Genomic DNA, 19,194 nt, shown 5'->3' on the forward strand with positions numbered 1-19,194 from the left:
GTCCCAGCTAGCACATTTAGTTCCAGCCCCACACCAGTCAAGGTGTGTCCCAGCTGTCACATTTAGTTCCAGCCCCACACCAGTCAAGGTGTGTTCCAGCTAGCACATTTAGTTCCAGCCCGCACCAGTCAAGGTGTGTCCCAGCTAGCACATTTAGTTCCAGCCCCGCACCAGTCAAGGTGTGTGTGCTGGAAGGGTTGGATACAGGATGGGTGTCCATCTCATATTGATTAATATAGTATTCTTCTTCTCCTCATATTCCCCCTTCTTCTTCTTCTTCCCCCTTCTTCTTCTTCTTCTAAAGTCGTGCCGCAGTGCATGTGAGGCGGTGAGGAAGGGGTGTGGCCACGCGTTCGAGGGCATCGACATGGCGTGGCCTTACTTCCTAGACTGTGACCGATTCTTCGCCAGCGAACAGGAAGGCTGTCACGACCCGTTGGCCCCGTTAAGAGGTAGCCCTACCGGAATTGTACATGTAAAAAGAAAAAAACATGTTGAATATACAATAATTACGCAATAAGAGATTTTACTGTACTGTAACACAAATTGAATCTTAAAAACCTCTTTGGGATGTCCCACCTGTCCAACATCCGGTGAAATTGCAGAGCGCAAAATTCAAAATACAAAATTCGTAATATTAAACATTCATGAAAATACAAGTGTCTTACATCGTTTAAAAGCTTAACCTCTTGTTTATCCAGCCGCTTTGTCAGATTTCAAAAAGGCTTTACGGCGAAAGCCTACTATGCAATTATCTGAGGACAGCGCCCCGCGTACAAAAGCATTACAAACATTTTCCAAACAAGCAGAGGCATCACGAAAGTCAAAAATAGCGATAAAATAAATTACTTACCTTTGAAGATCTTCCTCTTTTTGCAATCACAAGGGTCCCAGCTACATAACAAACGGTCCTTTTGTTCGATAAAGTCCTTTATATCCCAAAAAAGTCAGTTTAGTTGGCGCGCTTGACTTAGTAATCCACCGGTTTCCCTCGTTCAAAATGCATACAAATGAATCCCGAAACTTCGTCCAAACAAGTCAAACAAAGTTTCTAATAAATCCTCAGGTCCCCTAATACGTAAATAAATGATACAATTTAAGACAGAGAATAGTATGTTCATTACCGGAGATAAATAACGAAGTGCGCACCCTCACCGGCGTGCGCCACAACACTACAGCCAAAATGGGAGCCACCTAGAAAAACTACAAATTCTAGCTAATTTTTCAAAAAACAAGCCCGAATCTCTTTCTAAAGACTGTTGACATCTACTGGAAGCCCTAGGAACTGCAATGTGGGAGGTATTCCATTGATTTTCCCATAGACAGGCATTTTAAATGGTGTCATCTCCCCCCAAAAAAAATTCTGGATGGATTCTCCTCAGGTTTTCGCCTGCTATATCAGCTCTGTTATACTCACAGATATTATTTTGACAGTTTCTGAAACTTTAGAGTGTTATATCCAATACTACCAATTATATGCATATCCTAGCTTCTGGGCCTGAGTAACAGGCAGTTTACTAATGGTACCTCATTCATCCAAACTTCTGAATACTGACCCCGATCCCTAAGAAGTTTTAACATGCATTCTACCCTGTCTTACAAAATAAGAGTTTTTACTGTACTGTAACACAAATAGAATTTTAACATGTTAAACATACATTCTACCTTGTCTTAGCATTCACAAATACCTAAAAAGCTGGTTAGGACGGAGTGCATTTTTAGTTCCTAAATACATTACAAATGTATTTGAAAGAGCTTATCAAGTAATTTAACATGACATGGATGAAACATCAGAATAATCGTAATGTGTGTCCGCCCCTTTTAAAAAATGTTTTAGCCTAAAATGACCTACCCAAATCTAACTGCCTGCAACTCAGGCCTGAAGCAAGGATATGCATATTCTTGGTATCATTTGAAAGGAAACACTTTCAAGTTTGTGGGAATGTGAAAAGAATGTAGGAGAATACAACACAATAGATCTGGTAAAAGACAATACAAAGAAAAAAACAACTGTTCTTCTGTACCATCATCTTTGAAATGCAAGAGAAAGGCCATAGTGTATTAGTCCAGCCCAGCTGCAATTTAGATTTTGGCCACTAGATGGCAGCAGTGTATGTGCAAAGTTTTAGACTGATCCAATGAACATTGCATTTCTGTTCAAGATGTTGTACCTAATTTGTTTATTAATAACTTTTCATGTTCAAAACTGTGCACTCTCCTCAAACAATAGCATGGTATTATTTCACTGTAATAGCTACTGTAAATTGGACAGTGCAGACAGATTAACAAGGATTTAAGCATTCTGCCAAGATCAGATATGTCTATGTCCTGGGAAATGTACTTGTTACTAATCGCATTAGCCTATGTTAGCTCAACCCTCCCGTGGATGGGACACCGATCCCGATGGGGGTGTTTCAGAAAACCAACTATGATCAATTCAGCTAATCTCCCACGCCCTCCTCCTTCGCCCTCTCCCTCTCAGCCAGACAGGAAGTGGCTTTCTCCAACCTGTCTCCAGACGAACCCTCCACCATCATTCAGTTCACGTACCACTCCAACGCCCAGATGTACAACGTTCTGAAGAGGACTGCTGCCAAGTGCTCTCACATCTCCCGCACCTACAGGTACTGGCTGTGTTCACGTCTCCCGCACCTACAGGTACTGGCTGAGTTCACGTCTCCCGCACCTACAGGTACTGGCTGAGTTCACATCTCCCGCACCTACAGGTACTGGCTGTGTTCACATCTCCCACACCTACAGGTACTGGCTGAGTTCACATCTCCCACACCTACAGGTACTGGCTGAGTTCACATCTCCCACACCTACAGGTACTGGCTGAGTTCACATCTCCCACACCTACAGGTACTGGCTGTGTTCACATCTCCCACACCTACAGGTACTGGCTGTGTTCACGTCTCCCGCACCTACAGGTACTGGCTGTGTTCACATCTCCCACACCTACAGGTACTGGCTGAGTTCACATCTCCCGCACCTACAGGTACTGGCTGAGTTCACATCTCCCGCACCTACAGGTACTGGCTGTGTTCACATCTCCCGCACCTACAGGTACTGGCTGTGTTCACATCTCCCGCACCTACAGGTACTGGCTGTGTTCACATCTCCCGCACCTACAGGTACTGGCTGTGTTCACATCTCCTGCACCTACAGGTACTGGCTGTGTTCACATCTCCCGCACCTACAGGTACTGGCTGTGTTCTGCGGCTGTTTACTTTGACAGGAAATATCCCCTCAGGGATGAATAAACTACTGCTCTGTGTATCTATATCTACAGTATCGGACGCAGCACAGAGGGGAAAGACCTCCTGGCCATAGAGTTCACAGACAACCCCGGAGGGCACGAACTATGTGAGTGTGTAATGATTTCTGGGGTTTGAAATGCACAGCAATGAGGCAAGTCAGCTAGGGAGCCCATTTGTACAGGGCTAGTTGAGTATCTCCTGTGTCTTAAAGCCTATTGGTACAGGGCAAGTTGAGGATCTCCTGTGTCTTAAAGCCTATTGGTACAGGGCAAGTTGAGGATCTCCTGTTTCTTAAAGCCTATTGGTACAGGGCAAGTTGAGGATCTCCTGTGTCTTAAAGCCTATTGGTACAGGGCTAGTTGAGTATCCCCTGTGTCTTAAAGCCTATTGGTACAGGGCTAGTTGAGTATCTCCTGTGTCTTAGAGCCTATTGGTACAGGGCTAGTTGAGTATCTCCTGTGTCTTAAAGCCTATTGGTACAGGGCTAGTTGAGGATCTCCTGTGTCTTAAAGCCTATTGGTACAGGGCTAGTTGAGGATCTCCTGTATCTTAAAGCCTATTGGTACAGGGCTAGTTGAGTATCCCCTGTGTCTTAAAGCCTATTGGTACAGGGCTAGTTGAGGATCTCCTGTATCTTAATAAAGCCTATTGGTACAGGGCTAGTTGAGTATCCCCTGTGTCTTAAAGCCTATTGGTACAGGGCTAGTTGAGGATCTCCTGTGTCTTAAAGCCTATTGGTACAGGGCAAGTTGAGTATCTCCTGTGTCTTAAAGCCTATTGGTACAGGGCAAGTTGAGGATCTCCTGTGTCTTAAAGCCTATTGGTACAGGGCAAGTTGAGGATCTCCTGTGTCTTAAAGTCTTCTAACATGAACTTTAACAGGTTTTGTCTTGAGCAATTCCTTTCCTGGTCTCTCACCCCTCCCCTCCTCCCCCGTCTCTCCCCCTCCTCAGTGGAACCGGAGATCAAGTTGGTTGGCAACATGCATGGCAACGAGGTCCTGGGTCGTCAGTTGCTGCTCTACCTGGCCCAGTACCTGTGTTCCGAGTATCTCCTTGGCAACCAGCGTATCCAGACGCTCGTAAACACCACACGCATCCACATCCTGGCGTCCATGAACCCCGACGGTTACGAGCTGGCGGCCGCCGAGGTAGAGGATAGCAACGACCCGGAACAACAACCACACTACAACCAGGAAGTAAATCACAAATAAATAAAAAAACGTTGAAGCCGGGTCCGACCAACCGCCGCGTAGAGATAGAAAGAGGCCACGCCTCCTATCTTCTCCATTATAGAGTCTGTGACAGCACTCTCTTTCTAAGCCTGCCCCTTTTCCAACTGCCTATCATCTACCTGAGCTCTCCTATTGGTTCAGCCCCTCCCACTACCAGAGAGACAGAGTGATAGTGTCCTTAACCAATCGGCAAGAGCAGTCGGTTAGACTGTTGTCATGGAAACGCAGTGGCATTTTTTTGTAACTGTGTTTAAGGTCGAAGAAATAACACTGCTAGAAATCTCAAAACGTTTTTCTTAAAATAAAAAATAATATATATATTTTTAATAGATAAAACGTCTAGTTGTTTTCCCCAACAGCTGGCAGTGGGAAGCTCTATTCTCTTCATCATCATGTTTTCAAACTACCGAGGGATTTCTGGGCTATCTTCTTCACAGAAACAGCATGTCATGTCCTGTCCAACTACTGGCAGGACTCCCGAGTGGCTAAGGCATTGCACCTCAGTGCTAGAGGCGTCACTACAGACACCCTGGTTTGAATCCAGGCTGTATCACAACCGGCCGTGATTGGGAGTCCCATAGGGCGGCGCACAATTGGCCCAGCGTCGTCCGGGTTTGGACGGTGTAGGCCGACATTTTAAATAAGAATTTGTTCTTAACTGACTTGTCTAGTTAAATAAAGGTTTTAATAAAAAAAATGTTTACTGGACAGCATGTTCTCTCCAGACGGATTACATAGTCTGTCCCTAAATTACGCCCTAAATAGGGAACGATCATGTTACTTGACTGGGAAAATCTCTGGGCCCTCTTCCGGGTCACATGGTCAACGAAACACTCCTGACGTCTTATATTCATCCTATCCAATCACATTCTTCTAACCGACATGACTTCCATTTCTTCCATTACCCATGATGCTTCACTCTTCACTTCTCCCCGTCATGCTCCTGCAGGGTCATGGGGTGTTGAACCATGTCTAGGGTCACGACCTTTACCCTCTGTGTGTGTTTCTACTTCTGTGTGTTTGCGTAGGGTCACGAGCTCAACGGTTGGACGGTGGGTCGCACCAACGCTCAGAACCTAGACTTGAACCGGAACTTTCCTGACCTTACGTCTATTCTCTACCGGAATCGCAGGATCAAACGGTTCCGCACCGACCACATCCCCATCCCAGACTCTTACTGGTTTGGTAAGGTATGTATCAACATCTCGCTACATTGGTGTCGGTAGTGGGATGGCGCCAGTGAGGCCATCGGAGAGGTGTGCACACATGAGTGATATAACTAGCTTCTCTATAGCAAGTCCCTCAGGTGTAGGTACCTCTCCGATGGTATTGGAACTTAGCTTTCTGTTGATGTGGGAAAGTATAGGACATTCCTACTGTTTTGGTAAGGTATAGGACATTCCTACTGTTTTGGTAAGGTACAGGGCATTCCTACTGTTTTGGTAAGGTATAGGACATTCCTACTGCTTTGGTAAGGTACAGGACATTCCTACTGCTTTGGTAAGGTACAGGACATTCCTACTGTTTTGGTAAGGTATAGGACATTCCTACTGTTTTGGTAAGGTACAGGGCATTCCTACTGTTTTGGTAAGGTATAGGACATTCCTACTGTTGTGGTAATGTACAGGGCATTCCTACTGTTTTGGTAAGGTACAGGACATTCCTACTGTTTTGGTAAGGTACAGGACATTCCTACTGTTGTGGTAAGGTACAGGACATTCCTACTGTTGTGGTAAGGTATAGGACATTCCTACTGTTGTGGTAAGGTACAGGACATTCCTACTGTTGTGGTAAGGTACAGGACATTCCTACTGTTGTGGTAAGGTACAGGACATTCCTACTGTTGTGGTAAGGTATAGGACATTCCTACTGTTGTGGTAAGGTATAGGACATTCCTACTGTTGTGGTAAGGTACAGGACATTCGTACTGTTGTGGTAAGGTACAGGACATTCCTACTGTTTTGGTAAGGTATGTACTAGGGGTGTCCAGAGTATTTATACAAAGCCAGTTTTGTAAGGAATATGTGTAATTTTCCTGATCTGATTAATGATGTAAGTAATTTGGTCTTGATCTGTGATGGGGAAAACACTCATCTCTCTCTTTTCACTTAGACAGTGTGAGGTGATGATCCTCTGAATAACTGTTGTCTGCTGTCTATGAAGAAATAGACAGTTGATCCTGCTGCTTGAACAGGGCAAAACTCTCCTTTCCTCTCCGCTCCCATCTTCTCCTCTTTCCTTTCCTCTCTCCTTTCCTCTCTCAGGTAGCTTCAGAGACCTATGCAGTGATGAAATGGATCAGGACTGTGCCGTTTGTCCAGTCTGCTAGCCTCCATGGTGGAGAGCTGGTGATCTCTTATCCCTTTGACTTCTCCAGACACCTCCATGAAGAGAGGATGTTCTCCCCTACACCTGATGAACAGGTACCCTGTCCTGTCCTACACCTGACCAACAGGTACCCTGTCCTGTCCTACACCTGATGAACAGGTACCGTGTCCTACACCTGACCAACAGGTACCCTGTCCTACATCTGATGAACAGGTACCTGTCCTGTCCTACACCTGACCAACAGGTACCCTGTCCTGTCCTACACCTGACCAACAGGTACCCTGTCCTGTCCTACACCTGACCAACAGGTACCCTGTCCTGTCCTCCACCTGACCAACAGGTACCCTGTCCTACACCTGACCAACAGGTACCCTGTCCTGTCCTACACCTGACCAACAGGTACCCTGTCCTACACCTGACCAACAGGTACCCTGTCCTGTCCTACACCTGACCAACAGGTACCCTGTCCTGTACTACACCTGACCAACAGGTACCCTGTCCTGTCCTACACCTGACCAACAGGTACCCTGTCCTGTACTACACCTGACCAACAGGTACCCTGTCCTACACCTGATGAACAGGTACCCTGTCCTACACCTGACCAACAGGTACCCTGTCCTACACCTGACCAACAGGTACCCTGTCCTGTCCTCCACCTGACCAACAGGTGCCCTGTCCTGTCCTCCACCTGATGAACAGGTACCGTGTCCTACACCTGACCAACAGGTACCCTGTCCTACACCTGACCAACAGGTACCCTGTCCTACACCTGACCAACAGGTACCCTGTCCTGTCCTCCACCTGACCAACAGGTACCCTGTCCTGTCCTCCACCTGATGAACAGGTACCGTGTCCTACACCTGACCAACAGGTACCCTGTCCTACACCTGACCAACAGGTACCCTGTCCTGTCCTACACCTGACCAACAGGTACCCTGTCCTGTCCTACACCTGACCAACAGGTACCCTGTCCTGTCCTCCACCTGACCAACAGGTACCCTGTCCTGTCCTCCACCTGATGAACAGGTACCGTGTCCTACACCTGACCAACAGGTACCCTGTCCTGTCCTACACCTGACCAACAGGTACCCTGTCCACCACCTGGCCAACAGGTACCCTGTCCTCCACCTGACCAACAGGTACCCTATTCCCTATATAGTTCACTACTTTAGACCCATAGTGCCATTTGGGACGGACACATAGTTTATGTCAGGGGTGAAAACCTCTTCTGTTCCCAGGCTAGAAAATGCCATGTTACAGAGTGTGACTGTGTGTCCCTCTCTGCAGGCGTTTAAGCAGCTGGCCCGGACGTACGCAGACTCTCACGCCAGCATGGCCGACAACAACACAGAGAGGTGATTATATTCCTATCTATTATTATGAATGATTATATTACACCCTGTTACATGACATTTATATTGTATATTCTAGGTGTGGAGCGTCCTTCATCAGGTGCAGAGTTCTCCTCCTCCTCCTCCTCCTCCCCTCCTCGTAACATTACTGCCAGATAACGTATATATTGTATATTCTAGGTGTGGAGCGTCCTTCATCAGGAGCGGAGGCATCATCAACGGAGCTTTGTGGTACAGCTTCCCAGGGGGTAGGGAACCTTCTATATCTTCTCCTCTCTCCTCATAACATTCTGTCCTCCTCTCCTCCTCTCCTCATAACATTCTGTCCTCCTCTCCTCCTCTCTTCTCTAACCCTCTCCTCCTCCTCCTCCTCCTCCTCCTCTTTATAACATTCTGTCTCTCCTCCTCTCAATAAAACCTCTTGGAAATAGGGGGCGCTGTTTTCACTTTGGGAAAAAATCGTGCCCAAATTAAACGGCCTCGTACTCTGTTCTAGATGTTACAATATTATTATTACTATTGAATAGAAAACACTCTGACGTTTCTAAAACTGTTTGAATTATATCTGTGAGTAAAACAGAACTCATTTGGCAGCAAACTTCCAAACAGGAAGTGAAAATTCTGAAAATGGGGCTCTGTGTCAGGGCTTTCCTATTGAATTGCCTTATATTTATGGATCTGTATGCACTTCATACGCCTTCCACTAGATGTCAACAGGCAGTAGAATGTTGAATGGGGTGTCTAGCTTGATGTGAGACCGAATGAGAGCTTTTGGAGTGACAGGTCCGCCCTATTGGCAGTATTCAACTGCGCACCAGGGAACCCCACATTGTCTTCTGAAATGCGTTAGGTATACACGACGAAATGCTCCGTCTTGGACTTTATTGGATACATATGAGAAAAACATCATAAAGATGGATTTTCAACCGAGTTTGACCAGTTTATTCGATGTTTATTGTGACTTTTGGAATTTTTCGTTCCATGCGCCAAGAGATGATGGACACGTGTGAGCCACAATGCTAGCCAAAGTTGCTAATTCGACAGAAGAAATGGACATTCTAAACCAAAACAACGATTTATTGTGGAACTAGGACTCATTGCACTACATTCTGATGGAAGATCATCAAAGGTAAGAGAATATTTATGATGTTATTTCGTATTTTTGTGGTATATGTTGGCTCCAACAAGGCGGAGAATTGCTGGGCGCTGTCTCACAATATTGCATGCTGTACTTTGTACTAAAGTTATTTTTTAAGATCTAACACAGCGGTTGCATTAAGAACCAGTGTATATTTCATTTGCTGTACAACATGTATTTTTTAGTAAAGTTTATGATGAGTTTTTTGGTTAGATTACGTGACTGTCCAAAATTTCTCCGGACAATTTGGTGCATTATGGCCGACGTATTCACAATGTAAAACCAGGATTTGTAGCTATAAATATGCACATTTTCGAACAAAACATAAATGTATTGTATAACATGATGTTATAAGACTGTCATCTGATGAAGTTGTTCAAAGGTTAGTGATTAATTTTATCTCTATTTGTGGGTTTTGTGAAATCTACCTTTGCGGTGGAAAAATGGCGTTGTGTTTTTGGATATTGTGGTGAGCTAACATAAATATATGTTGTGTTTTCGCTGTAAAACACTTAAAAAATAGGAAATATTGGCTGGATTCACAAGATGTTTATCTTTCATTTGCTGTACAACATGTATTTTTCATAAATGTTTTATGATGAGTATTTATGTATTTCACGTTGCTCTCTGTAATTATTCTGTCTGTTTTGGTGCTATTTGTGACGGTGGCTGCAATGTAAAACTACGATTTATACCTATAAATATGCACATTTTCGAACAAAACATAAATGTATTGTATAACATGATGTTATAAGACTGTCATCTGATGAAGTTGTTCAAAGGTTAGTGATTAATTTTATCTCTATTTGTGGGTTTTGTTAAAGCTACCTTTGAGGTGGAAACATGGCGTTGTGTGTTTGGCTATTGTGGTGAGCTAACATAAATATATATTGTGTTTTCGCTGTAAAACATTTTAAAAATCGGAAATGTTGGCTGGATTCACAAGATGTTTATCTTTCATTTGCTGTATTGGACTTGTGATTTCATGAAATTATATTATATGATATCCCTGTGGCGCTAGGCTAGGCTATGCTAGTCAGCTTTTTTGATGAGGATGATCCCGGATCTGGGATGGGGGGTCCGTAGAGGTTCTTCCCCCTCTTATTCCTGTCTCTCTGTCTGTTAACTCTCTGTACCTGTGTGTCTAGTGTATATATCTACTGTTTGTGTGTGTGTGTCCTAACTCTCTATTTCTCCGGTACCGTAGGCATGTCAGACTTTAACTACCTCCACACTAACTGTCTGGAGATTACGGTGGAGCTGGGCTGTGACAAGTTCCCTTCTGAAGAGGAGCTCTACCCAGAGTGGCTCAGGAACAAGGAGGCCCTGCTCAGTTTCATGGAGTCGGTGGGTCTGCCTTTCAATTGGCCCAGCGACCAGGCAGCCATTTTGTGCCGTAGTTATACCGTAGAAGGCCTATGTGTTATCTCATCATTTTTTGACCATGTTTAATGTCCTTATCAGTGGTGGCTGGTGGACAGAGATATAGGAGGACAGCTGGCTCTTTGTAATGGCTGGAATGGAAAACATGGAATTGTATATTGAGCACCTGGAAAACATGTGTTTGATGTGTCTAAAACCGTTCCATTCATTCCGATACAGCCGTTATGTTAAGCTGCCGTCCCACTATATATTTCTCCCGCCCACCAGCCTCCACTGACCTTAGCATTCCCTGTCATTCCCTGATAGGTCAGCAAATTCTGGAAAATTTCCTGGGTTTCCAAAAAATCCTGGTTGGAAGATCCATGGAATCAGGGGGAACAAGTAGTAAATCCAGGAATCTTTCAACTGAGATTTCTGGAAAATCAGGGAATTTAGTTAAAATAACCCTGTCATTCCCCAAGCCTGATATACCGGTGTTATTCCCTGTCGTTCCTTCTCTTCTCCAGGTCCACAGAGGTATTAAGGGAGTGGTGAAGGATGAGGAGGGCTATGGAATTAAAGGAGCGTCCATATCTGTCAGGGGAATACGTAAAGACGTCACCACAGGTAACCACCGTAATATCTGATAGCCATAGTTCCGGATAATGTCTGCAGCCCAAAATGGCTGCTTCTGAGCAGGGTCCTCTGTTAGAGATCTATGGAGGGAGAAAGGAGCCCAAATGGGTACTTCTGAGCAGGGTCCTCTGTTAGAGCTCTATGGAGGGAGAAAGGATCCCAAAATAGCTACTTCTGAGCAGGGCCCTCTGTTAGAGCTCTATGGAGGGAGAAAGGAGCCCAAAATGGCTACTTCTGAGCAGGGTCCTCTGTTAGAGCTCTATGGAGGGAGAAAGGAGCCCAAATGGCTACTTCTGAGCAGGGCCCTCTGTTAGAGCTCTATGGAGGGAGAAAGGAGCCCAAAATGGGTACTTTTGAGCAGGGTCCTCTCTTAGAGCTCTATGGAGGGAGAAAGGAGCCCAAATGGCTACTTCTGAGCAGGGTCCTCTGGTAGAGCTCTATGGAGGGAGAAAGGAGCCCAAAATGGCTACTTCTGAGCAGGGCCCTCTGTTAGAGCTCTATGGAGGGAGAAAGGAGCCAAAATGGCTACTTCTGAGCAGGGCCCTCTGGTAGAGCTCTATGGAGGGAGAAAGGAGCCCAAATGGCTGCTTCTGAGCAGGGTCCTCTGGTAGAGCTCTATGGAGGGAATGAGGAGCCCAAATGGCTACTTCTGAGCAGGGTCCTCTGTTAGAGCTCTATGGAGGGAGAAAGGAGCCCAAAATGGCTACTTCTGAGCAGGGCCCTCTGGTAGAGCTCTATGGAGGGAGAAAGGATCCCAAATGGCTACTTCTGAGCAGGGTCCTCTGTTAGAGCTCTATGGAGGGAGAAAGGAGCCCAAATGGCTACTTCTGAGCAGGGCCCTCTGGTAGAGCTCTATGGAGGGAGAAAGGAGCCCAAATGGCTGCTTCTGAGCAGGGTCCTCTGTTAGAGCTCTATGGAGGGAGAAAGGAGCCCAAATGGCTACTTCTGAGCAGGGTCCTCTGGTAGAGCTCTATGGAGGGAGAAAGGAGCCCAAATGGCTACTTCTGAGCAGGGCCCTCTGGTAGAGCTCTATGGAGGGAATGAGGAGCCATTTGGGATGTAGATCATAACTGGTTTCATAACAGAGCTTTTAAAGACGCTCCAAGCGGTTTACATTGTATGGTGGAAATGTAGAGATGTTGGCAGTATACAAGGAAAAGCAACATTATTGTTTACGTTGTGTCATCACTGGAGAGACGTGATATCAAGACAAACATTTTCTCATGGTGGTTACCCTGTAACAACATGTCACTTTCTCCCTCCTTCCCTGTCTCCTTCCCTGTCTCCTTCCCTGTCTCCCTCCTTCCCTGTCTCCCTCCTTCCCTGTCTCCTTCCCTGTCTCCTTCCCTGTCTCCCCCCCTCCCTGTCTCCTCCACTGTCTCCTTCCCTGTCTCCTTCCCTGTCTCCTTCCCTGTCTCCTTCCCTGTCTCCTTCCCTGTCTCCCCCCCTCCCTGTCTCCTCCACTTTCTCCTTCCCTGTCTCCTCCACTGTCTCCTTCCCTGTCTCCCTCCTTCCCTGTCTCTCTCCTTCCCTGTCTCCTTCCCTGTCTCCTTCCCTGTCTCCCTCCTTCCCTGTCTCCCTCCTTCCCTGTCTCCCGCCTTCCCTGTCTCCCGCCTTCCCTGTCTCCCGCCTTCCCTGTCTCCCGCCTTCCCTGTCTCCCGGCTTCCCTGTCTCCCGCCTTCCCTGTCTCCTTCCCTGTCTCCCTCCTTCCCTGTCTCCCGCCTTCCCTGTCTCCTTCCCTGTCTCCTTCCCTGTCTCCTGCCTTCCCTGTCTCCCGCCTTCCCTGTCTCCCTCCTTCCCTGTCTCCCTCCTTCCCTGTCTCCCGCCTTCCCTGTCTCCCTCCTTCCCTGTCTCCTTCCCTGTCTCCCGCCTTCCCTGTCTCCCGGCTTCCCTGTCTCCCGCCTTCCCTGTCTCCCGTCTTCCCTGTCTCCTTCCCTGTCTCCTGCCTTCCCTGTCTCCCGCCTTCCCTGTCTCCTTCCCTGTCTCCTTCCCTGTCTCCTTCCCTGTCTCCCGCCTTCCCTGTCTCCCGCCTTCCCTGTCTCCCTCCTTCCCTGTCTCCCTCCTTCCCTGTCTCCCGCCTTCCCTGTCTCCCTCCTTCCCTGTCTCCTTCCCTGTCTCCCGCCTTCCCTGTCTCCCTCCTTCCCTGTCTCCCGCCTTCCCTGTCTCCCTCCTTCCCTGTCTCCCGCCTTCCCTGTCTCCTGCCTTCCCTGTCTCCTTCCCTGTATCCTTCCCTGTCTACCACCTTCCCTGTCTCCCTCCTTCCCTGTCTCCCGCCTTCCCTGTCTCCCGCCTTCCCTGTCTCTCTCCTTCCCTGTCTCCTTCCCTGTCTCCTTCCCTGTCTCCCTCCCTGTCTCCCTCCTTCCCTGTCTCCCTCCTTCCCTGTCTCCCGCCTTCCCTGTCTCCTGCCTTCCCTGTCTCCCGCCTTCCCTGTCTCCCTCCTTCCCTGTCTCCCGCCTTCCCTGTCTCCTTCCCTGTCTCCCTCCTTCCCTGTCTCCCGCCTTCCCTGTCTCCCGCCTTCCCTGTCTCCTTCCCTGTCTCCTTCCCTGTCTCCCTCCTTCCCTGTCTCCCTCCTTCCCTGTCTCCCGCCTTCCCTGTCTCCCGCCTTCCCTGTCTCCCGCCTTCCCTGTCTCCTTCCCTGTCTCCTTCCCTGTCTCCCGCCTTCCCTGTCTCCCGCCTTCCCTGTCTCCCGCCTTCCCTGTCTCCGTCCTTCCCTCTCTCCCTCCCTCCCTCCCTCCTAACTCCCTTTCTCTCTCAATTCAATTTAAGGGCTTTGTTGGCATTGGAACATTTGTTAACATTGCCAATAAAAATGAAATAGATAATAAACAAAAATGAAATAAACAATAAAAATTACATTTTCTCATGGTGGTTACCCTGTAACAACATGTCACTGCCTCCTTCCCTGTCTCCCTCCTTCCCTGTCTCCTTCCCTCTCCCTCCTTCGTTGTCTCCCTCCTTCCCTGTCTCCTTCCCTGTCTCCTTCCCTGTCTCCTTCCCTGTCTCCCTCCTTCCCTGTCTCCTTCCCTGTCTCCTTCCCTGTCTCCTTCCATTCTCCTTCCCTTCTCCTCCCCTGTCTCCATCCATGTCTCCTTTCCTGTCTCCCCTCTTCATTCCTCTCTCCCTCCCTCCTAACTCCCTCTCTCTCTCAATTCAATTTAAGGGCTTTGTTGTCATTGGAAACATTTGTTAACATTGCCAATGCAAATGAAATAGATAATAAACAAAAAGGAAATAAACAATAAAAATTACACACCCAGAAGTTCCAAAAGAATAAAGACATTTCAAATGTCATGTTATGTATATATACAGTGTTGTAGCAATGTGCAAATAGTTAAAGTACAAAAGGGGAAATAAATAAATATGGGTTGTATTTACAATGGTGTTTGTTCTTCACTGGTTGACCTTTTCTTGTGGCAACAGGTCACATCTTGCTGCTGTGACGGCACACTGTGGTATTTCACCCAGTAGATATGGGAGTTTATCAAAATTATATATGTTTTTGAATTCTTTGTGGATCTGTGTAATCTGAGGGAAATATGTGTCTCTAATATGGTCATACATTTGGCAGGAGGTTAGGAAGTGCAGCTCAGTTTCCACCTCATTTTGTGGGCAGTGTTGCACATAGGCAGACCTGATGTAACGGCGTTCCTCCTCCTCTTCATCCGAAGAGGAGGAGCAGGGATTGAACCAAAATGCAGCGTTTGAATTCGACATAATATTTATTTACAAAACGGGAAAAACACGACAACACTTTAACAAACTACAAAACAATAAACGACGTAGACAGACCTGGACGACGAATTTACATGAAACACGAAGAACGCACGAACAGGAAAATAGACTACACAAAAACCGAACGAACAAACATACCGAAACAGTCCCATGTGGCGCAACATACACAGACACGGAAGACAACCACCCACAACAATCAATGTGAAAACACCTACCTTAATATGGCTCTCAATCAGAGGAAATGAAAACCACCTGCCTCTAATTGAGAGCCATATCAGGTCACCCTTTAAACCAACATTGAAACAGAAAACATAGACTGCCCACCCAAACTCACGTCCTGACCAACTAACACATACAAAACTAACAGAAAACAGGTCAGGAACGTGACACCTGGCTTTCAAAAGAATACAGGCTATTGCGGCCTTTCTCAATAGCAAGGCTATGCTCACTGAGTCTGTACATAGTCAAAGCTTTCCTTAAGTTTGGGTCAGTCACAGTGGTCAGGTATTCTGCCACTGTGTACTCTCTGTTTAGGGCCAAATAGCATTCTAGTTTGCTCTGTTTTTTTTCAAGTAATTATCTTTTTGCTTTCTGATGATTTGGTTGGGTCTAATTCTGTTGCTGCCCTGGGGCTCTGTGGGGTGTGTTTGTGTTTGTGAACAGAGCCCCAGGACCAGCTTGCTTAGGGGACTCTTCTCCAGGTTCATCTCTCTGTAGGTGATGGCTTTGTTATGGAAGGTTTGGGAATCAATTCCTTTTAGGTGGTTGTAGAATTTAACGTCTCTTTTCTGGATTTTGATAATTAGCGGGTATCAGCCTAACTCTGCTCTGCATGCATTATCTGGTGTTCTACGTTGCACACAGAGGAGATTTTTGCAGAATTCTGCATGCAGAGTCTCAATTTGGTGTTTGTCCAATTGTGTTAATTCTTAGATGTTGAGCAGACCCCAGACCTCACAACCATAAAGGGCAATGGGTTCTATAACTGATTCAAGTATTTTTAGCCAGATCCTAATTGGTTTGTTAAATGTTATGTTCCATTTGATGGCATAGAAAGCCCTTCTTGCCTTGTCTCTCAGATTGTTCCCAGCTTTGTGGAAATTATCTGTGGTGCTGGTGTTTAGGCCGAGGTGTGTATAGTTTTTTGTGTGCTCTAGGGCAACGATGTCTAGATGGAATTTATATTTGTGGTCCTGGCGACTGGACCTTTTTTGGAACACCCTTATTTTTGTATTACTGAGATTTACTGTCAGGGCCCAGGTCTGACAGAATCTGCACAGAGGATCTAGGTGCTGCTGTAGGCCCTCCTTGGTTGGTGACAGAAGCACCAGATCATCAGCAAACAGTAGACATTTGACATCAGATTCTAGTAGGGTGAGGCCGGGTGCTGCAGACTGTTCTAGTGCCCTCGCCAATTCGTTGATATATATGTTGAAGAGGGTGGGGCTTAAGCTACATCCCTGTCTCACCCCACGGCCCTGTGGGAAGAAATGTGTGTTTTTTGCCAATTTTAACCCCACACTTGTTGTTTGTGTACGTGGATTTTATAATGTCGTATGTTTTTCCCCAACACCTCTTCCCATCAATTTGTCTAGCAGACCTTCGTGCCAAATTGAGTCAGAAGCTTTTTTGAAGTCAACAAAGCATGAGAAGACTTTGCATTTGTTTTGGTTTGTTTATTTGTCAATTAGGGTGCGCAGGGTGCGCAGTGAATACGTGGTCTGTCGTACGGTAATTTGGTAAAAAGATAATTTGACATTTGCTGAGTACATTGTTTTCACTGAGGTAATGTGCGAGTGCTGTTAATGATAATGCAGAGGATTTTCCCAAGGTTGCTGTTGATGCATATCCCACGGTAGTTATTGGGGTCAAATTTGTCTCCACTTTTGTGGATTGTGGTGATCAGTCCTTGGTTCCAAATATTGGGGGAAGATGCCAGAGCTAAGGATGATGTTAAAGAGTTTAAGAATAGCCCGTTGGAATTTATTGTCTGTATATTTTATAATTTCATTGAGGATACCATCAACAACACAGGCTTTTTTTGGTTTGGAGGGTTTGTATTTTGTCCTGTAGTTCATTCAATGTAATTGGAGAATCCAATGGGTTCTGGTCGTCTTTAATAGTTGATTCTAAGATTTGTATTTGATCTCTCTCTCTCTCCCTCCCTCCCTGTCTCCTTCCCTGTCTTCTTCCCTGTCTCCTTCCTCCCTCCATCTCTCCATCCCTCTCATTCTCTCTCTCTCTCCCTGCATCTCTCTATAGCGGAGGAAGGTGATTACTGGAGGTTAATGAACTCAGGAACACACATCATAACAGCATCAGCTAAAGGTTACTCCAAGGTCAGCAAGAGAATTTACCTGCCTGCTCACATGGAAAAAGCTGGGCGGGTCAACTTCGTGCTCAAAAAGGTACTTGTAAAGTTAGAGGTTTATCTGTGATCTGTGATGTTTCTGTGCCAGGATCAGTGTTTGAGATATATGATGTTGATGTTAGTGTCATGATATCTGAGGTGTTGATGCCAGTGTCATGATATCTGAGGTGTTGATGTCAGTGTCATGATATCTGAGGTGTTGATGTCAGTGTCATGATATCTGAGGTGTATTATGTTGATGTCAGTGTCATGATATCTGAGGTGTTGAAGTCAGTGTCATGATATCTGAGGTGTTGATGTCAGTGTCATGATATCTGAGGTGTTGATGTCAGTGTCATGATATCTGAGATGTTGATGTCAGTGTCATGATATCTGAGGTGTTGATGTCAGTGTCATGATATCTGAGGTGTTGATGTCAGTGTCATGATATCTGAGGTGTTGATGTCAGTGTCATGATATCTGAGGTGTTGATGTCAGTGTCATGATATCTGAGGTGTTGATGTCAGTGTCATGATATCTGAGGTGTATTATGTTGATGTCAGTGGTATGATATCTGAGATGTTGATGTCAGTGTCATGATATCTGAGGTGTATTATGTTGATGTCAGTGGTATGATATCTGAGATGTTGATGTCAGTGTCATGATATCTGAGGTGTTGATGTCATTGTCATGATATCTGAGGTGTTGATGTCAGTGTCATGATATCTGAGGTGTTGATGTCAGTGTCATGATATCTGAGGTGTATTATGTTGATGTCAGTGTCATGATATCTGAGATGTTGATGTCAGTGTCATGATATCTGAGGTGTTGATGTCAGTGTCATGATATCTGAGGTGTTGATGTCAGTGTCATGATATCTTAGATGTTGATGTCAGTGTCATGATATCTGAGATGTTGATGTCAGTGTCATGATATCTGAGGTGTTGATGTCAGTGTCATGATATCTGAGGTGTTGATGTCAGTGTCATGATATCTGAGATGTTGATGTCAGTGTCATGATATCTGAGGTGTTGATGTCAGTGTCATGATATCTGAGGTGTTGATGTCAGTGTCATGATATCTGAGATGTTGATGTCAGTGTCATGATATCTGAGATGTTGATGTCAGTGTCATGATATCTGAGGTGTTGATGTCAGTGTCATGATATCTGAGGTGTTGATGTCAGTGTCATGATATCTTAGATGTTGATGTCAGTGTCATGATATCTGAGATGTTGATGTCAGTGTCATGATATCTGAGGTGTTGATGTCAGTGTCATGATATCTGAGGTGTTGATGTCAGTGTCATGATATCTGAGGTGTTGATGTCAGTGTCATGATATCTGAGGTGTTGATGTCAGTGTCATGATATCTGAGGTGTTGATGTCAGTGTCATGATATCTGAGGTGTATTATGTTGATGTCAGTGGTATGATATCTGAGATGTTGATGTCAGTGTCATGATATCTGAGGTGTATTATGTTGATGTCAGTGGTATGATATCTGAGATGTTGATGTCAGTGTCATGATATCTGAGGTGTTGATGTCATTGTCATGATATCTGAGGTGTTGATGTCAGTGTCATGATATCTGAGGTGTTGATGTCAGTGTCATGATATCTGAGGTGTATTATGTTGATGTCAGTGTCATGATATCTGAGATGTTGATGTCAGTGTCATGATATCTGAGGTGTTGATGTCAGTGTCATGATATCTGAGGTGTTGATGTCAGTGTCATGATATCTTAGATGTTGATGTCAGTGTCATGATATCTGAGATGTTGATGTCAGTGTCATGATATCTGA

At 45.8% G+C, this 19,194-nt stretch overlaps 1 protein-coding gene across 3 annotated transcripts in view; it reads left to right on the top strand.

The window, feature by feature from the left end:
- LOC129842001 (carboxypeptidase Z-like) overlaps window positions 1-19,194 on the top strand; it is a 41,403-nt gene that overhangs the window by 12,698 nt on the left and 9,511 nt on the right. For 2 of the 3 annotated variants that reach the window (XM_055910376.1, XM_055910375.1), the window contains exons 5-15: window positions 305-452; window positions 2,483-2,624; window positions 3,293-3,366; window positions 4,214-4,458; window positions 5,523-5,684; window positions 6,759-6,917; window positions 8,110-8,177; window positions 8,355-8,422; window positions 10,520-10,659; window positions 11,202-11,301; window positions 17,305-17,450. In XM_055910376.1, coding sequence (XP_055766351.1) covers window positions 305-452; window positions 2,483-2,624; window positions 3,293-3,366; window positions 4,214-4,458; window positions 5,523-5,684; window positions 6,759-6,917; window positions 8,110-8,177; window positions 8,355-8,422; window positions 10,520-10,659; window positions 11,202-11,301; window positions 17,305-17,450 — 1,452 coding nt within the window. The remainder of the gene's footprint in view (window positions 1-304; window positions 453-2,482; window positions 2,625-3,292; window positions 3,367-4,213; window positions 4,459-5,522; window positions 5,685-6,758; window positions 6,918-8,109; window positions 8,178-8,354; window positions 8,423-10,519; window positions 10,660-11,201; window positions 11,302-17,304; window positions 17,451-19,194) is intronic. The other variant, XM_055910377.1, reaches the window with a different exon arrangement.

Source organism: Salvelinus fontinalis, unplaced genomic scaffold (assembly GCF_029448725.1).
Source record: "Salvelinus fontinalis isolate EN_2023a unplaced genomic scaffold, ASM2944872v1 scaffold_0005, whole genome shotgun sequence".
NCBI classification, from domain to species: Eukaryota; Metazoa; Chordata; class Actinopteri; order Salmoniformes; family Salmonidae; genus Salvelinus; species Salvelinus fontinalis.